The 17,653-nt window shown below is 60.6% G+C and overlaps 1 protein-coding gene across 6 annotated transcripts in view; it reads left to right on the plus strand.

The window, feature by feature from the left end:
- KATNIP (katanin interacting protein) overlaps positions 1-16,783 on the plus strand; it is a 181,737-nt gene extending 164,954 nt beyond the window's left edge. For all 6 annotated transcript variants that reach the window (XM_084882882.1, XM_084882884.1, XM_084882886.1 and 3 more), the window contains 10 exons: positions 2,209-2,386; positions 5,858-6,023; positions 7,898-8,055; positions 9,693-9,757; positions 10,439-10,549; positions 12,129-12,268; positions 13,694-13,795; positions 14,456-14,616; positions 14,701-14,789; positions 15,286-16,783. In XM_084882882.1, coding sequence (XP_084739008.1) covers positions 2,209-2,386; positions 5,858-6,023; positions 7,898-8,055; positions 9,693-9,757; positions 10,439-10,549; positions 12,129-12,268; positions 13,694-13,795; positions 14,456-14,616; positions 14,701-14,789; positions 15,286-15,341 — 1,226 coding nt within the window. In that variant the 3' untranslated portion in view covers positions 15,342-16,783. The remainder of the gene's footprint in view (positions 1-2,208; positions 2,387-5,857; positions 6,024-7,897; positions 8,056-9,692; positions 9,758-10,438; positions 10,550-12,128; positions 12,269-13,693; positions 13,796-14,455; positions 14,617-14,700; positions 14,790-15,285) is intronic.
- The last annotated feature ends 870 nt before the right edge of the window (positions 16,784-17,653 follow it).

The raw sequence follows: 17,653 nt of genomic DNA on the forward strand, positions 1-17,653 counted from the left end.
CTAATGAGCCAAACACAACACGTGTGTATCGGCCAGCTGGCTGCCGGTTGGTGGCCTCTGAGCAAATCCCATCTGGGCTTCACTGTCTTTTCTCTCGTCTTTTCCCATGTGACCCTGCAGCCACCCTCCTCCTCCATGCACGCGCAGGCCAGCCCTCTGCCTGCATCCTGGATCTTCAGGCCAGAGGTGGCCGCTGACTCCACGCACCTCCCTCCTGGTCCCTGTTAATGAGACTCAGGGCTCACCTGCTTCTTGCATCGCACCTGCTCTTTCTTGCCCCCTGAGCACTCATCCCTTCCAGTTAACGTCTGTCACGCTCCCTCTGCCGCCTCCCCGTCATCTTTAGAACAAAGCCGGACATCTAGGTTCAGCCCGTCCTCCTCCCAATACCCGTCTCTGAGCCCCACCTGTCCCCTGTCCTGTCCCCTATCCAAGCTGTGCCCTCCCTCTCCATCCCTGTCTGTGGACTGCAACTGGGTTTCCAGGAAGCAGACTCCAGGGTGGAGTGGACTGGGGCATGTTCCTGGGGAGGACAGGAAGCAGGACGGGGCAGAGGGAGAAGCTGGGCCTCGTACTCACATGGAGGCCTCTGCCCGCTCCTCAGGGAGCTTGAGCTGTGGCAGCCCTGCATTGTCCTGAGCTGAGTGAGGGGACAAGGCCTTACACGCCTAAGCCAACATGTCACTGGACATGGGCTGCCTGGGGAGGGACAAGGCCAAGGGTAGCCATAAGTGGGGGGACTCAGCTGTGGGTGTCGGAGGTAATCACTCCCAGAATTACTCTCCTCGGCCCGGCATGGATCACATGCCCAAACACCTTTAACCAATCAGTGGCTCCCCGCGGGGAGGGAGGTGTGAGATGGAAACCATACACGGCCCGGCCTGGCTCAGGGCGTCCCTGGAGCCCGTGCTGAGGCCAGCCACCCGCACTGCTCCAGAGGCGGTCAGAATGCAGTGATGAGAAGACGGAAGGGGCGGCTTCTGTCCCCATCTGGTGATTTCCCCAAAGATGCGTCTGTAAATGTCCTTCCCACTGAGCCAGCGCCTGACCTTTCTCAGAACCGTGATCTCAGTGCCATTGGGAGCCTGAAGTGGGCTCTGAGGCCTTTTTGCTGCAGGAAAGTGCAACCTCGGAGGCAGGAGAGCCTCTTGGCCAGCCCCCTCTGCACGCTTGGGCCCTGATGTCTGTCTCCCGCCTCTGAGCATTTGGCTTTCCCGCACGCTGGCCACAATCCTGACCCCCTGGACCAGCCAGTGCATACTGGCTTGGTACATACAGCCAGTCCTGTTCATGATTTTGTTGTTGTTAATCCTCACATGAGGATATTTTTTCCATTGCTTTTCAGAGAGTGTGGAAGGGAAGAAGAGGGGGAGAAAGAGAAAGAAACATTGATGTGAGAGAAACACATCAACTGGTTGCCTCCCACACTCACCCAGACCAGTGTCAGGGAGTGAATCTGCAACCAAGATATGTGTCCTTGATTGGGAATCGAACTCTAGACCCTTCGGTGCTTGGGCCGATGCTCTAACCATTGAGCCACTGGCCAGGCTCCTGTTAATATTTTTGAAAAGGGATGTACAATTTGCAAACCTGCAGATGACAGGCATTTTGGACATTTTGCAAATGTCAGAAGTGATGTATAGGAAAGGAGCTGAGAAAGTTGAAACATGGATGAGAAATAACAAAATTAATTTCCTTGTATCTAAATACTGGTGGGCACACCAAAGGAAAATGAATGCGGAGCATGGATGTGAGCTCCGGCAGGCGAGCAGTCCCCAATCCGATGGCTTCACAGAGCCTCTTCCAGGCAAAGGAAGGGCGAGCTGGGATGTGCGTTCCAGAGAGAGCAGCATGAGCAGAGGAGTAAAGGGACAGGATGCCATCTTAGTGGGGCCAGGAACCCCTGGTGCAAGAGGAGGTTAGAGAAATAGAAGCCAGGTGGGCAAGCCTGTTGGCCAAGCATCATGGGAAGTCACTCCAGGCTGTTAAACATCAAGTGGGGGGACTTGATTGAGGGGTAGAGAAAGGACCCAGACTGCACAGGTTTACATAGCACTGGCCCATTCACCCAGCAAATGCAAATCAGCAGTGTCCCTGCCCCAGGCCTCCTGAGGAAAGGGGCGGGGTTTTGTGTCTGGGTTTCCAGTTGGCCCATCAGGCGCTGAAGACCATTCCTTTCCTCTCATGTACCTTTCCTTCCTGTTGCAGGCCTCCAGCTGAATTTCACTGCCTCCTGGGGGGACCTGCACTACCTGGGCCTCACGGGCTTGGAGGTGGTGGGCAAGGATGGCCAGGCCCTGCCCATCAGCCTGCACCAGATCTCCGCCTGCCCCAGGGACCTCAATGATCTCCCGGAGTACACGGATGACTCCCGCACCTTGGACAAGTAGGTGTCTGCAGGAAGCTTACTCATGGCAGCAGGACCGGGGCCTGTCCTGCATCCTAGACTTGAGATTCAAACGTCAGACAGCAACCCCCAGCCACCCCAAGGTCTGTGGTCACCTCGTCTTAGAGTTAAGGAACCCAGGCTCAGAAAGGGAGGGCGCCCCTAGGACCGCACAGCTGGAGCGCAGGCTGGGTTCGAAGCCAGGCTCTCCTGCTTCCAGACAGAGCTGTGCTTTGTTCTCTCCACCAGGCTTAGCTCCGGCCCCGAGCACAGTGGCTGCTCAGGGAGCTTTTGCAGGGATGGCCCTGCCTTTCCTCGTGAGCGACCTCGCCTGGCTTCCTTATAGGACAGGGACCTGGCGGAGGCACCGCCGCACCCCTGCCTGGCCCCGTGTTTCCTGTAAAACGTCCTTTAGATCCAGAGGCCTGATCAGTCGGAGGTTGGGTGGTTGGCTGTGGATGTCGTTGTTTATTCCCTTCAGGGCTTGGCGGCCACAGCTCAGTGGCTTGGTCCATTAATTTATTAGGGTTGCAAACTGGTGATACACTGATGCAATCATTCTTTTTTCATCGATAAAGAGAAATTTTCCCTCAATTATTTGTTTACTCTGAGGTATAAGTCAAACAGGAAAGGCAGTCTAAATGTTTGATTCCTTCCTTTTATTTCTTTTTCACAAAAAAAACCCACAAGTTACTTCTCTAGCATCCTTTAATATATTTGGCTATTTGTTCTTATTTATTTTTTGTAAATCCTCACTCAAGGATATTTTTCCATTGATTTTTAGGAGTAGAAAGAAGAAATGGAGGGAGGAAAGGGAGGGAGAAAGAGAGAGAGACATTGATGTGAGAGAGACACATTGATTGGTTGCCTCCCAGGCTCTTTGACTGGGGCCTGGGATCGAACCTGCAACCCAGGTACATGTCCTTGACCTGGAATCGAACCTGAGCCTTTGGTGCTCAGTCCAACCCTCTAACCATTGAACCACATTGTCCAGGGCACATTTGGTTATTTTGGTTATCATAATCATAGATTTAAATGTCCTGCTTTGGAAGGGTTTCAATCTGTTGTAGTTTTTATCCTACTGATGCTCGACTGGATGCTCTTAGACCTGGGGCCATTTGGATATTTATAACGTCATTTGCGGGCCATAGAAAATTATCAACATAAAAATTAGCCTGCTATCTGCAGTCAAACATTTAACTAACTCATCCTGATGCCATGACAGGGCCAGACCATCCCTGTCTTAGACATTGGCAGTTCCTGGATCCTTTTTATTTTATTTCTTTTTTTAAAAATATATGTTATTGATGTCAGAAATGAAGGGGGGAGAGAGATAGATAGATAGATAGATAGATAAAGAGAGAGAGAGAGAGAAACATCAATGATAGAAAGATTCATTGATCGACTGCCTCCTGCACGCCCCACTCTAGAGATTGAGCCTGCAACCCGGGCATGTGCCCTGACAGGGAATTGATCCGTGACCTCCTGGTTCATAGCACTGAGCCATGCCGGCTGGGCTTCTGGATCCTTTTTAAAACAATGGTTTCTGGCAACTTCCCTGCTTTCTGACATAACGGGTCATTCCAGGCTCATTTTATATATTTCTTTTTAAAAATTCTTTTATGATATAAGTTTCAGGTGTGCTCATCTTGTATATTTCTTGTCCCAGACATGGTCTCAGCCGCTTGTCCACAAAGCCCTGGCTCCTTTAGTGGGAAACGGTGTTTAGAGACCATAACCTGGCCTCTAGGGATACCCACGGCTACTGGGTTGGTCATTGATTCAGGGCTGTTTGGTGTGCGGAGCTGGGAAGGGTCAGTGGGTAGCCTTGGGTGCCTATGGCCCTCCCACACCCATCAGCTGTGAACGTGTCAGCAGTTCTCTCCTCTCAGAACCGGACAGCAGTCTTGCTCTGGAGGCAGCCACAGGCCTAGGACAGAGAGGGAATTGCTTTGGGAAGGAAATAGAAGGTTCTCTGGTGTAGTCCTCAGTCAGCTTGACTCCACACCCCCCACTGTTAACTCGCTGAATTTCCCCAGTTTAAGATGCCAGCCGTTGTAAGACACATCATCCATCAATTTAATAACCGCCTTTTAGAGAAAAAGCAAAGAACATTACCTCCTTGGGTGAACGCTTCGACTATGAGACTCATTCCAAATCTAAAATTTTTAAATGTAGAAAAGGAAAAGAATAAAAGTTTATTTTAAAGGATAGGAAGCAGCCCTGGCTGGTGGCTCAGTTGATTGGAGCATCGTCTTACACACCGGAAGCTGTGGGTCCCGTGCCCTGGCAGGGCACATCTCTAGGCTGCAGGTTTGGTTCTTGGTTGGGGCCCATGTGGGAAGGTAGTGGATTGATGCTTCTCTCTCCTCCTTCCCCTTCCTCTGAAAAATCAGGAAGCATGTGCTCAGGCGAGGAAAAGACAATACAGTACAGCCCAGGACAGGACAGAGCTTCAGAGTCACCGGAGAGCGAGGAAGGCCCCTGTGCCCAGGCCTCTCGGCCGCAGTGCCAGCCGTGGCAGAGCCACAGGGGGAGGGCGGGGCCTGGTGTCCAGGGAAGTCGGGCAGGACAGTCTTGGGTTCAAACACGGGCAGAGCTGAGGAGGGTGAGGCAGGATGTTGGAGCAGGAGAAGCGGAAACTGGCCGGGACGGAGCAACTGAGCAAGATGACAAGCTCAGAGCAGCGGCAGGGAGCACGGAGGCTGGGGCTCCTCCTGCCGGGAAGCTCCCCGCGATGCCCATGCGGCGGGGTTACAGCTCCCCGAGACACCTGCCCCCATGCTTGTCCCACCCCGGAGCTGCCAGGTTCACGCCGGGCTCCCGTGTCCCTCCCAGCACAACAAAGAAGGGACAGATCTTTCAAACGCACGAGTCCACACAGCCTTCACAGGGGAAACGGTCCCCTCCGCCCCTTCGCACAGTCTCCCTGGTCCTGGTCCTCACTTCCCAGCAGTCAGCGCAGGGCCCTGCCGCCCGCAGCCCGCCTCTCCCCTGTGGCTGCACCCCCACCACCACCCCGGGGTGGGCACTGAACAACCAAACAGGTTTACTTACCCTTCCCCACCCCCGCTCTGATGCCCAGCTCTCTTTCCCAATGTAAACAGTGGGACTCTCAGGAATGTCCTGTGCAGACGGCCGTTCCAGCAGGTGGACTACATGTTCCCCGGGAGAAACCTAGAAATGGGACCGCTGGTTCGAGGGGCTGGAAAATGGCACATCTGCCCCCTTTTAAGAAACTCGGATGATGGCTTCACTGCACCTTAAATGGCACACACCGTTACTGTCTTCCTGTTCTCTTTTGTCTCAGCTCACAGTGGGGAGGGGGCACCTCGCTGTTGGTTAATGAGACTCACGTCCCTGAATCCTCTCCGGCCAGCCAGGCTGCGGCAGGCAGGGGTGCAGAGGGCGGTGAGGGGCTGTGACCCCGCGCTGGCCACCACCCCCCTCACCGCCCTCTGCCGCGGGCAGGTTAATTGACGGAGCCAACATCACGATGGAGGATGAGCACATGTGGCTGATCCCTTTCTCGCCGGGGCTGGACCACGTGGTCACGATCCGCTTCGACAGAGCGGAGAGCATCGCGGGCCTGCGCTTCTGGAACTACAATAAATCTCCCGAGGACACCTACCGCGGGGTAAGGGGCAGGGGCCGCTCAGCCGCCCGCACGGCAACGGCGCCTTGATGAATGGCTGGCGTGGCTGCCGGAGAGGAGCATAAATCCTCCAGAACTTTCCAAAGGCCATGGGGGTTTCGGCCGGGAGAGCAGGCCGTGGTTTCCTCCTGCAAACGGCAGAGGCAGCCTGAGGAGCCTGGCGGACTCGGGGGACTGGCGCCTCGTCTCTCCTGGGGGCACGGGGGGCCTCGGGCCCAGCCCTCGGGGGTGGTCAGTGTGCCCTGTCCCCGGGCGCTGTGGGCAGGCCCTGGTAAGGGCTTCTCAGGAACTCCTCATGCCATTGGCTGCTCGCCCCTGCGCTGGAGGCAGGTCTGTTCCCTCGTCCGTCAGGAAATGAGGTTCAGAAAGTCCAGTCGCTCATCCAGGGTTCTGAGCACAGCACACGCCCCTTTTTTAAAAAGGAAAAAAGAAATTGTGCCCCCCCCCCCAAACCAATTGGATGGCTACCCCCAGGGCACCTGGCTGTGTGCCATTGGCGAGGGTTAGAGCCAGGCCTGGGCTCCTGGTGCCGAAGCTTCGATCACTCCGGTCCTTGGGCAGATGCTTGGCCTCTCTGAACTCTAGTGTCCTTACCACCTGCCAGGGAACACCAGTGACCTGGGGCAGCCAGGGACGCTTCCTGGAGGAGATGGTGGCCCCGGCAGAGGACAGGGACGACTGGGCCTCTGCTTGGCTGTCTTGCCAGCTTCGCTTTCGGGGGCCTTCTCCACGGGCACACCTGGCAGTGCCAGGCTTTGCAAGCGCCAAGCCCAGCAGAAGAGAGGCCTCCTCTCTTGAGGCGCCAGCTAACCCAGGACTGGTGCTGGCTGCTCCCATGCTCTCAGGCTGAACCAGCCCAGGCAGGGGTGCGAGTGCTCAGTTTGCAGGCCAGGGCCCAGGGCCCGCCCAGGGCAGGTGGGAATTAGGTTTGAAGGAAGCAGAGGGAACAGGGGGACAGCTTTTGGGCCCTCAGATCCGGCCAAAGCTGTCACCCTGCCTTCTCAGGTTTATGTGCCTGTGACTAACCGACTGCACACGGGCTCCCTCATGCAGGAGCCAGGCGTCCCCTCTGCGCGAGGGGCCCGGGCGTCCCCCGGAGCTCCTGTGCTCCCAGTAAAGTTCCACCAGTTTGGTCAGCGGCTGGTCCCAATAGCTAACCATGAAGGTGGGGTGAGGTGCCACAGAGCCTGAAGCCAAAACCTGTGGTTGGAGGGCGGTGCTGGCTTATCATCCCCTCTGCTCCCTCAGAGCTGAGCCACCTCACACCGGCCATCGGGGCTTAGATTTACTGCCAGGTGGCCGGAAACATCTGGCCTGGAACAGGGGGAGCCTGTGGCCCAAATCCAATGGATTCCGCATGTGCTTAGTAAGCACCTGCTGTGTGCCAGGCCCTGGGGCAGAGAGAGAGATGGTCCAGCTGGGGGCTCTGCCCCCAAAGCGGACCCACGAACCACCAAGGACACTGCCCTAGGACAGCGAGGGGCCCGCGGGGAGGTGTGTGCCAGGGCTGACGGAAGGAGCAGTGCAGCGTGCATGTGCCAGGCGTGTCCTGTCCTGGATACTTTACATAAGTGAACTCATTACTGAGCCCATTTAACAGATAAGGACATCGAGGTGGATGTCAGAGCACCTGAGTTCATGCCCTTGACCACCATGTCATACCACCTCAGCCACGGTGACGTCCCCTGCCTGCCCAGCGCCCAGCACAGCGGGCACAGAGGGGATGCACTGGAGAGGGGCCTGGCCTGGGAGGCAGCTCTCCCGGTGGCTGAGTCACACAGCTCCAGCAGCAGCTGGGGGGAAGGCACAGGCTGCCCCTCGCCGGCCCCTGCAGCACGGCCTCCTCTGTGCCCCAGGCCAAGATCGCCCACGTCTCCCTGGACGGCCTGAGCGTCTCCCCGCCCGAGGGCTTTCTCATCCGGAAGGGGCCCGGCAACTGCCACTTCGATTTTGCTCAAGAAATCCTCTTTGTGGACTACCTGCAGGCTCGGCTGCTGCCCCAGCCGGCCCGGAGGTGAGGAGCCGCTCACCCCCCTCCGCCCGCCGCTCACCCCCCTCCTCCCGCCGCTCACCCCCCTCCGCCCGCCGCTCACCCCCCTCCGCCCGCCGCTCACCCCCCTCCTCCCGCCGCTCACCCCCCTCCGCCCGCCGCTCACCCCCCTCCTCCCGCCGCTCACCCCCCTCCGCCCGCCGCTCACCCCCCTTCTCCCGCCCCTCACCCCCCTCCGCCCGCCCCTCACCCCCCTCCTCCCGCCCCTCACCCCCCTCCTCCCGCCCCTCACCCCCCTCCTCCCGCCCCTCACCCCCCTCCTCCCGCCCCTCACCCCCCTCTGCCTCCTGCGCGGGCTCTGCCGCTCTGAAGTGTCCGCCTGCAGCGGTTGGAAACGGTGATCAAACACGTTGCTTTCAGCTTGGCTGTTTCTAAAGCTCAGCCAGGCCTCTCCCTGCAGCCTGTGGGACGCACCCACCTGGTCTGGTGTTTGGGTTTCTCACAGGCCGCCGGGTGCTGGAGCTTTTAAATGCTCCTCAGGCTTCCAGCTGGGAAAAGAGCATGGAGCCGCCTGGCTGCAGAATGCCGCCGGCTGGTTCAGGGAGGGCCTCCCTCCCCGGCCTCTCAGCTCCTGACTTAGATGCAGAGAAAACAGTGCCTCGTGTTTCATGGATTCCCTGGGATTTCTTGGCCCCGTTCTCAGCTGCATTAACTTCATAGCCATTTGTAAATGCCACGTTAAGGCCACTCACTCAAACCCCTGATGTTCCCATGCTGGGGGCCAGGTTCTCCAAACAAATTGAGTTTCCCTCCAGGTGGCTGGGACCACCGCTTGGGCCAGTCACTGGGAACAGTCGTAATGATAACATTGCCCTTGGAATGGAGGGAAGCCAGGCCGGCGGAGCGCTCTGGCTGAGACCAGGGAGAGGGCCCCGTGGGAGGAGCACGGAGGAGGAGGGGGCTGTCCCTCCAGAGCACCTGCTCTGTGCCTCATGCTTCACATTCATTCGGGTAGGGACGACTCTGCCCATTTTACAGGTGTGGGAACTGAGGCCCAGCTAGTGAAGCCACTTGCTCAGGCTCAAGAAGCCCACTTTCCGGCCTCCCCTCCCCGCCCTGACCCCACTCTCCACTGCACCCCCCCCCCCAGCTGCTTCCTGTGGCAAACAGCACCCCCCAGCCCCTTCTCACTCTTCCCACGGCTTCCTCCTTAGCTCAGTCACCGCCTTCCTGCCCGAGGCCGTCAGGTGCCTCGCTGAGCTCTCGGCACCGGTAGGCGGTGGGGGGTTAAGAGATCTCTGGAGCTGGACAGCCTCGGTCACAGCCCAGTTCTGCCTCCTGCCAGCTGTGCGGCCTGAGCAGGAAGGAGGTCTCACTGTTCGGAGCTCCTCTCTCCTCATTCACCCGGGCTGTGAGTACCAGCACTCGGGCGGTCTAAGGCATAGAAGGGTCCACGCCAGTCAAACCGGTGCCCGTGCTGGCTGTGCCTGAGCCTCCCCAGTAGAAGGGGAGCTCCATGCGAGCAGGAGCTTCGCCGCACCCCTCCCCCAGCCCCACCCCCACCCCCGGTCCGGGAGGCTACCACCATCCGTCTTCAGAGGCTGTGACTGGGAACAGCTGACCCGCCTTTCGAGCGCTTGTGTTCTGTCTTGTTTCCTTAGGCTGGACACAAAAAGCCTGGAGCGGGCGAGCATGGACTACGAGGCCCCGCTGATGCCCTGTGGCTGTATCCTTCCCCCCTCGGCTCACCCTGGGCCTGCGCCAGGGGAGGGCGTGCCCTCCGTGGCCCGTCCTCTTAAAGCTCCTGCCCTCCTCCTCCGGGCAGCCCGCACGCCTGAACGGGCGGGAGGGAACAGTTCTCTGTCCTTGGCACTCTGCAGCCAGGGAAACTGAGGCAGAGACCGTGTGAGGCCTGGCCAGTTTGTTCAGCACCGTATAGTGAGTTTGTGACAAACGTGTCCCCACCCTTCCAGCTCCCTAGAGAGCACTGTCCCCTCCTGCTCCTTGTCTCCTTGGCCAGGAGAAAGGTTTAATTCTCTCTCTCTCTCTCTCTCTCTCACACACACACACACACACACACACACACATCACACACTCATATCACACACACATCACACACACATCACACACACGCACACATCACACACATATCACACATGTCACACACACACACATCACACACACATATCACACACGTCACACACACATCACACACACACTCACACACACAGTTCAAATGAAAGAGAATCAGATGCCACATACAGTTTGCCAGGATTCAGTTTCAGTGAGAGAAAAATTCATTTTTTGCTCTTGTTCATCTGTACAAACCAAACATTATACCCCTGTGTCATTGTTTTCCTTTGATCTCAGGAAACCACACCTGTTTCTCCTTAACAGCGCGCCCCAGTCATCTTTCAGTTTCAGCTCCTGACCAGCTGGGGTGACCCCTACTACATCGGCCTCACCGGCCTGGAGCTGTACGACGAGCAGGGAGAGAAGATCCCTCTGTCGGAAAACAGTATCCTTTCCGGGCGGGAGGGGCTCCGGCCCCGCTGCAGGGAGGGCCGAGCGGGGAGGAGCAGAAGACTGCGGAGGGAAATGGTGCTGTGGGGACCAGTCCTGGGAATAGACGTGCAGTGGGCTCGGCTTACAGTCAGATGCTGACCCGGGGGGGTGGGCAGAGCAGCGAGCAGCTCCGGCCATGCCTAGCCAGGCCCCGCAGCTGAGTTCCACCGCACGGCGTCGGTACCACCGCACGGCGTCGGTAGTGAGATAGGGAGGCCACAGCTGCAGGCTCTTGGAGTCCTAAAGGCTCTGACAGGCCTGTAGGGAGCGGCCTGTCACACTGCTCACCTCAGTGTGTCCCGAATGTATTGACCCTGGCACCTTGTGATCACGGAATGCCACACAAGGATTTGTCCGATGAGTTTTTAACTGTTTTAAATTAGTATTTTTGAAAAATTAGTTTTCATATGAAAGCCCCAATCTTTAGCTTTTCTTGAGAAATTGGCAGTGCCAGGCCACAATCATGAACAGTGAAGAGGGCTGGACACAAATGTCTGCTACCCCCCCCCCCCCCCAAGCACGCCGTTCTACAATAGTTGATCTCAGCCCTCAGTCCTTATTGTTATCTACCAGGCCCAAACCCAGTGTTAATATTTACTGAGGGCTCCCCTGTGCCAGGCACTGTGCCAGGGCTTGCCGCATGGTGCCTCATGTGCCCTCACAACAATCTTGTGATGTTATTCCCATTTTACAGATGAGGAACTGAGACACAGAGAGGTTGAGTAACTTGCCCAGGGTAACACAGCCAGTGCGTGGTGGAGCTGGGAGTCTGATTCCAGAGACCATGCTCTTGATACTGAGCTGCCATGTCTCGCTGATGGAACCGGCCTGACCCCTCCGGGAAGCTGACACCCCACAATGAGGGGCCTGCCAGGGCAGGTCGAACCCCAGAAGCTGCCTTGCACCCCTGGGGTCCCTGGGTTCCAGTGGCATCCTTTTCCGCCTTCCCTGGTGTCACCATCCTCCTCACCGGGGGTGAATGATTTTGCTGGTTCCATGGTTTTGCTGGGAGAGCTCACATCCGGGGTCCTTTGAGATCCTCGCGTCAGTATTCCCATTTTATAGATGAGGAACCAGCCCAGAGGCGTCCGTGACTTGCCCAAGACCTCGGGTCAGAAGGGCAGAGCCAGAGCTGGAAGCAGGTTCTCTGGCCCCCAGTCAGTGCCCATCAGGGAGCAGCAGCCACTGAGCCAGGCCCCCTCCAGCCTTGCAGCCTTGCACGGTCCTCACAACCCAAGGCAGAACCAGCCGTGACCCATTGCCCTGCAAGAGAAACCCTTGGCAATTTGCCCTTTCTTCTCCAGGGCGGCAGCCACGTGTCCTGTTCCTTCCTCTAGCAGTTGGTGAAACGGGGCTCCCATCCTCACTCAGCCCGCTCCCCTCACGCTCGCGTTTCCCCGGAACCTGTCCGTCAGGCTGCTCTGCCTGCAGGCCGGTCCCCGAGCCCACAGTGTGCTGGAGGCTGGCAGCCGCGCGGGTGGCACGGGCCAAGCACATTTCTCCACGTTATGGCAGCTTAGAGGCCTCCTCAGACATCGCCGCCTTCCCCGACAGTGTGAACGCCCTGGAGGGCGTGTGTGGGGACGTGCGGACCCCGGACAAGCTCATCGACCAAGTGAACGACACCAGTGACGGCCGGCACATGTGGCTGGCCCCCATCCTGCCTGGCCTGGTGGGTCCCGAGGCTCTGGGCCCGGGGTGGATGGAGACTTCTGTCCCCGGGCCCGGGAACACCTCTTCCTTCAGGCCAAGTTCACCTGCAGCAAGTCAGGAGGCAGGGAACCCGCAGCAGCCGGCTCTTCTGGCCAGCGTTCTTTCTCTTTGCTGGTGGTGGGAGGGTCATTTAAGGGACACGGGGAGATGAAGGACCACATGGGACTCTGAAGCCGGGGCCCCAGTGCAACTCCCTGTGGGCATCCTTCTCTTTCTGTTCCCTCCTATGGCACCGGGCACTTGTCCCCAATCATGCCCTCTCTCTGGCACCAAGGCTGCCTGGTCATCTCCAGCCAACTGACTCAGTTTCCCCAACCACAGACCCTGCAGTTGGTCCTCCTGAGCTTTCTGCTCCAATGCCTGACAGAGAGCCTGGGGGTGGGCTTTGCTCACCGGGGCCGGGATGGTGGTGGGAGGCAGGGAGGGAGGAGGGCAGCCAGGAGCTGGGACAGCCGCAGGGCCTGAGGCCGGGCGGTCATGTGTGGCAGTGTCTGCGTGCCCGTGTGACTATTGACACGTCCCCCTTTCCACTCTGTGGATTTGGGCAGGAGGGTCACGGGGTACATTTTTCTCTCAGTTCTGGGAGGGAGGTTTTCCAAAGGGCCTTCCCCCAAATTGCCCCCCTCCCCACCATCAAGAGTCCATCAGCTTCCCCTGAGTGGAGGCCAGTGCCCTAGCCCCACCCCCATTACTAAGGGGAGTGCAGAGGGGCATCAGCCTTAGACCCGGCCACAAGGCTGTGGCCCTGGGCTGCCCAGCCTGCTGCCAGCTTGCGTGTGGCCAATCACTCCCACTCTGAGGAGGGCCGCAGGCCAGCACAGGGCCGCACTGGGCTAAGCAGCTGGAGCCCGGGGCCCGCTGGGTGCGCGTTGCTTCATTCTCTCTTCCAAGGAGCCCCCGGTACTTGAGAGTGTTGGGAAGGGAAGAGGGGAGGCGATCGGGTGTCACTTTACCAGCTGACTCTGCCGCTGATCTGAGCCACCCTCCCTGCTCCCCACGGAGATTCAAAGACCCTGGCACTGAGAATCCCCCGGCGTGCCTCGGCCTGTCCGCTGTGCTCTCCGTTTGCAGCCGGGAAAGGACAAAAGGGCCGAGGCAGTGCCCCTGCACTCAGTCCTGGCCTGTGCCTCGGCCTCATTGCCCCAGGCTCTGGCCTGGCCCGCGGGCGGGCAGGGTGCCCAGTCCTCTGCGGTGTTTACACACGGCCACGCCGGCCGGGAGAGCGGGCTCCACGAGCCAGCGCAGCCACACGTGACCCGCCTGCCGATGGGCTTCGGGAGACGGAAGGCGTGGGAACCCTTCGCCGTGGCCCAGCAGCCCGGCGCCCGCCCAGCCCAGAGCCTCTGTTTGCAAACAGCCTGTCAATGAGCTCTCTCCCCGACAGGTGAACCGGGTGTATGTGATTTTCGACCTGCCTACCACCGTGTCGATGATCAAACTGTGGAACTACGCGAAAACGCCCCACCGAGGGGTGAAGGAGTTCGGCGTGAGTGCTCATTAGCGGTTTTAGAATCGCGCTCGGTGGAGACTGGCCCGGCAGTCACCGTGTGATGCGGTTCAGTTGGCTCCTCTCTGTGCAGCCTAGACACAATGCCGAGTCCCCCGAGCAGGGCGGCTCCCAGCCGGCCGTGAACGAACCCTCCTCCCGGGGCTGGAACCCTCACCCTGAAAACACAAAGCGGCTTTTCTCCCCTCCCCTGCCCTCCCCTGCCCTCCCCTCCCCTCCTCTCCCCACCCTTCCCTTCTCCTTCCCACCCCTCCCCTCCCCTCCTCTTCCCTTCTCCTCTCCTCCCTACCCTTCCCTTCTCCTCCCCTCCTCTTTCCTCTCCCCTCCTCTCCCCTCCCCTTCCCTTCTCCTCTCCTCCTCTTCTCTTTCCTCCCCTCCCCCCTCCCCTCCCCTCCTCCGGTCGGACTGATCTAGGGAGCGCTCTGTGCGGGACTGATCTAGGGAGCGCTCTGGTTGGGGAAAGCAGGCCCGAGGCTTTTCCTCCTGCTGAGGCGGGTCAGCCCTGAGCCTCAGCTCCTTGGCCGCGGGCGGGCGGCTGGCCTGCCCGGGCACCCGGCGGGCAGGCTGCAGCACGCACTTCGCCCTGGCACGTGGGGAGGGCCCCCGGCCGTGCCGCCAGCCCTCCTCTGCTCTGTGCAGCTCCTGGTGGACGACCTGCTGGTGTACAACGGGATCCTGGCCATGGTGGGCCACCTGGCGCGGGGCATCCTGCCCACGTGCGAGCCCACGGTGCCCCACCACACCGTCCTCTTCACCCAGGACGCAGACCTCTGCCACCAAGAGAAGCACGCCGCCACCAGGTGGGCGAGCGCCCGCGGCCCGCAGCCTGCCGCCTGCCGAGACCGCAGGCCCGGGCCTGACGCTCCGTCTCCCCTCCCCCGCAGCGGCCACGCCGACGACCAGGACGTCCAGATGATGAACGAGAACCAGATCGTCACCAGCGCCAAGAGGAAGCAGAGCGTCGTCGACCCAGGTCCGCTCGGTTCTCTGCCCGAGCCCCTCAGGGGTCTGGGCTGCATTGGGATGGGCTGCCCGCCCTCAGGCCCCCTCCCCTCCAGGGGCCTGGCTGGGGCTGGGGGGCTGAGGAGGCTGCCCGGAGCCAGGCCTCCCGTACAGGGGGCAAGGCCAGAGGGCAGAGAACATCATCGAAGGGGTCGCCCTGGGCCTGGCGAGCCGTGGAGGATGCACAGGACGAGGGGTTCTCAGAGGAGGTGGTGTCTGAGCCGCACCCTGAACGGCAGGGGTGGCCGGGAAGAGGCAGCAGCGGGTGGCGGCTGGAGGGGTGGCCGGCCTGCCCAGGTCGGGGGCGGTGAGCAGGAGTGCCGGTTCGAGGCGCTGGAAGCTGCAGGAGGGCCCCGGCCTCCACGGGCCTTGGGTGGACACGCAGGCAGATCAGATTCCAGCCTGAGCACAAGGGGCAGCCCTCGGGGGGAGCTGTACCCTGACGCCCCCGTGCTCTCCCTCCACAGCTTTACGCCCCAAAACCTGCCTGAGCGAAGAGACAGCGAGACGACGGCGGTGCTGACGGAGGAGGGCACTGGTCCTCTGCCCCGTGGGCTCCCCGCCCCCCAGCACCACGCCCCCGGCCTCAGTGCCCCGCCTCAGCCCAGCGCTGGAGGAGAGCTGCGGCATGGAGGGGGCCGCTGGCCAGAAGGGACTCAGGGTGGAGGCCTGGGAAAGACGGCGGCAGGCGGAGGAGGCAGGGCTGCTGCAGGGGCAGGGCCTCTGCTCTCCTGTAAGACCCACACAGCGGGCAGCGTCCACTCAGCCTGTCCCGGTCCCTGAGCCGGTCTGGCTGGGCCGGGACAGGGAGGCGGGCTGGGGAGGCCTCCATCCGGCCTGAGCCAGCTGAGCCAGCCTCGGACACCAGCCTCCAGGTGTGCGGGGGCTCCACCACAGCCCCTCCCGGGCACACCCTGCCTCCTTCGGGGCCGGCGGAGCTGCCTGGGAGGGCGGACTCCTCCCTGGACCCTCCTGTCCGGCCAGGACTGCTGCCACCTCACTGTGGCCGACCTCTCAGAGGAACTGTTTCTGCAGGCTCCGTCCCTCGCCGAGCTGAGACTGGGCTGGCCAAGGGCACCTTCCTGCCAAGGAAAGGAAGGGAGTGGACCCACCGTGCAGGCCAGGCCCAAACTGCCAGGCACTCGCGCTGCCCATCCAGGACCGGCAGGCAGGCAGTTCAGGCCCAGGGGCCAGCGGCCCCTCCAGACGCCTCAGGCTGAAAGGCAGGGAGCGGAGGACCCGGAAGGCCCCATCACCTTCCGGGAGCTCCCTGCCTAGCCGGAGTCTGCAGGCTTCTCCCTCTGGTTCTTTGGTCCCCGGCCCCCCTCGGAGCCAGGAGTGGGGTTCCTATCGCCCCGGCCCCCGCGCTCCCCCCTTCCAGCGGCTTCCCAGCGAGCTGGAGACGTGCCTTGCTCCCCGCCGAGCGGAGCCGGGAGCACATCTATTTCCATCGATGTAACGAGCTCGGATCGGGGACCTAATTGCTTTCCCAGCGGTGGGTAATTTCTCGTTCCCAATATTAATCCGTTGTTTTCCTGGCGCCCAGCCCGGCCGCATTACTGTACTGAGTGCGTTCCTATGCAACCGGGAGCCTCAGACACTCCGAGCCCGGCCTCCTCGGGCCGCTGTGCAAATGGGCTTATCACTCGCAGCGCGGGGTCCGTGTGGAGATAAGGACTTGTTTCTCCTCGAGAAAATCCATCTTTCCTGTGGCTTCCCAGCCCCACCTCCCTGCCAGCTCCCAGACGTGGGCGCCTCTGGACCCGGCTCCCCGGAGAGCTGACCGGGCCAGGCCTCCCCCGGAGCCTCGGGCACGGGCACGGGGCAGATCCCGGGAACATTGCCCGGACCCCGCACTGCCCGGTCCCAGCTGATGTTTATAGTAATTGTGTGCACCGTGCAATTTCGGAGGAAAGCAAGGCTGACAGGCGTTAGCTCTAAAATAAATTTCTATTTTTTTCTCTTGCAAAATCAATAAGAGATGTTATTAAGAGCACGCACCCACGCTGGGCTTGGGGTCAGAGGTAGTCCAGGCTGCCTCCGGGAACTGAGCCAGAGTCTGCTGAAGGCTGGCCCAGAGGCGCGGGCATGTCCCTCCTCTCTGAGCTCCGTTTCCCCCTGCGAGTGGGGGTCCTTGTCCTGGCGCTGGGTGAGGAGAAGCCCCTGTGTGTGTGGTGCTAGGGGCCCACACGTCCGGCGTGTCCCGTGCCTGGCCCTGGCGCTGTGTGAGAAGCCCCCATGTCCGGCCGTGCCCCATGCCTGGCCCTGGCGCTGTGTGAGAAGCCCCCACGTCCGGCAGGCGGTGCCCGTGCCTGGCCCTGGCGCTGTGTGAGAAGCCCACCCGTCCGGCAGGCGGTGCCCGTGCCTGGCTCTCACCCATCTGCCTCATGGAGCAGCACCGGGTGGGCACTGCAGGGCCCTCCTCTTGACGACGAGGAGCCTGCCCCGCAGAGGCACAGCTCTGAGGGGACTGGTCCCGGGGAGAGCGAGGCGCGGTGGAGCCCCGGCCTCTGCAGGGAGTCGCCTTCGGCACGGATGCTGGAGCCACTCCAGAGCCGATTCTGGGCTCCCACCACGGCCCACGGCCCAGCCTGTGGCAGCGCTCGGCATCGGGTAGAGCAGCGCTTGAGTGGAAAGGAGACTCGGGTGGGGGGTGGGCATCTGCATGCGGCGTGGGTGCCAGCAATCGCCTGGCTGGGCAGGAGGCCTGAGGAGCCCACCTCGCTCCCTGTGCCGGTGAGGGGTTCCCTCTGTCCGTCCCACCCCGTGGACGAGGACGCAGGGCCTCTGCAGCCTCCGCCCCTGCCCCTCTGGGCTCCTAGGGGCCTGCTCTGC

Source organism: Pipistrellus hanaki (assembly GCF_964339955.1).
Source record: "Pipistrellus hanaki genome assembly, chromosome: 4".
Taxonomy (NCBI): domain Eukaryota; kingdom Metazoa; phylum Chordata; class Mammalia; order Chiroptera; family Vespertilionidae; genus Pipistrellus; species Pipistrellus hanaki.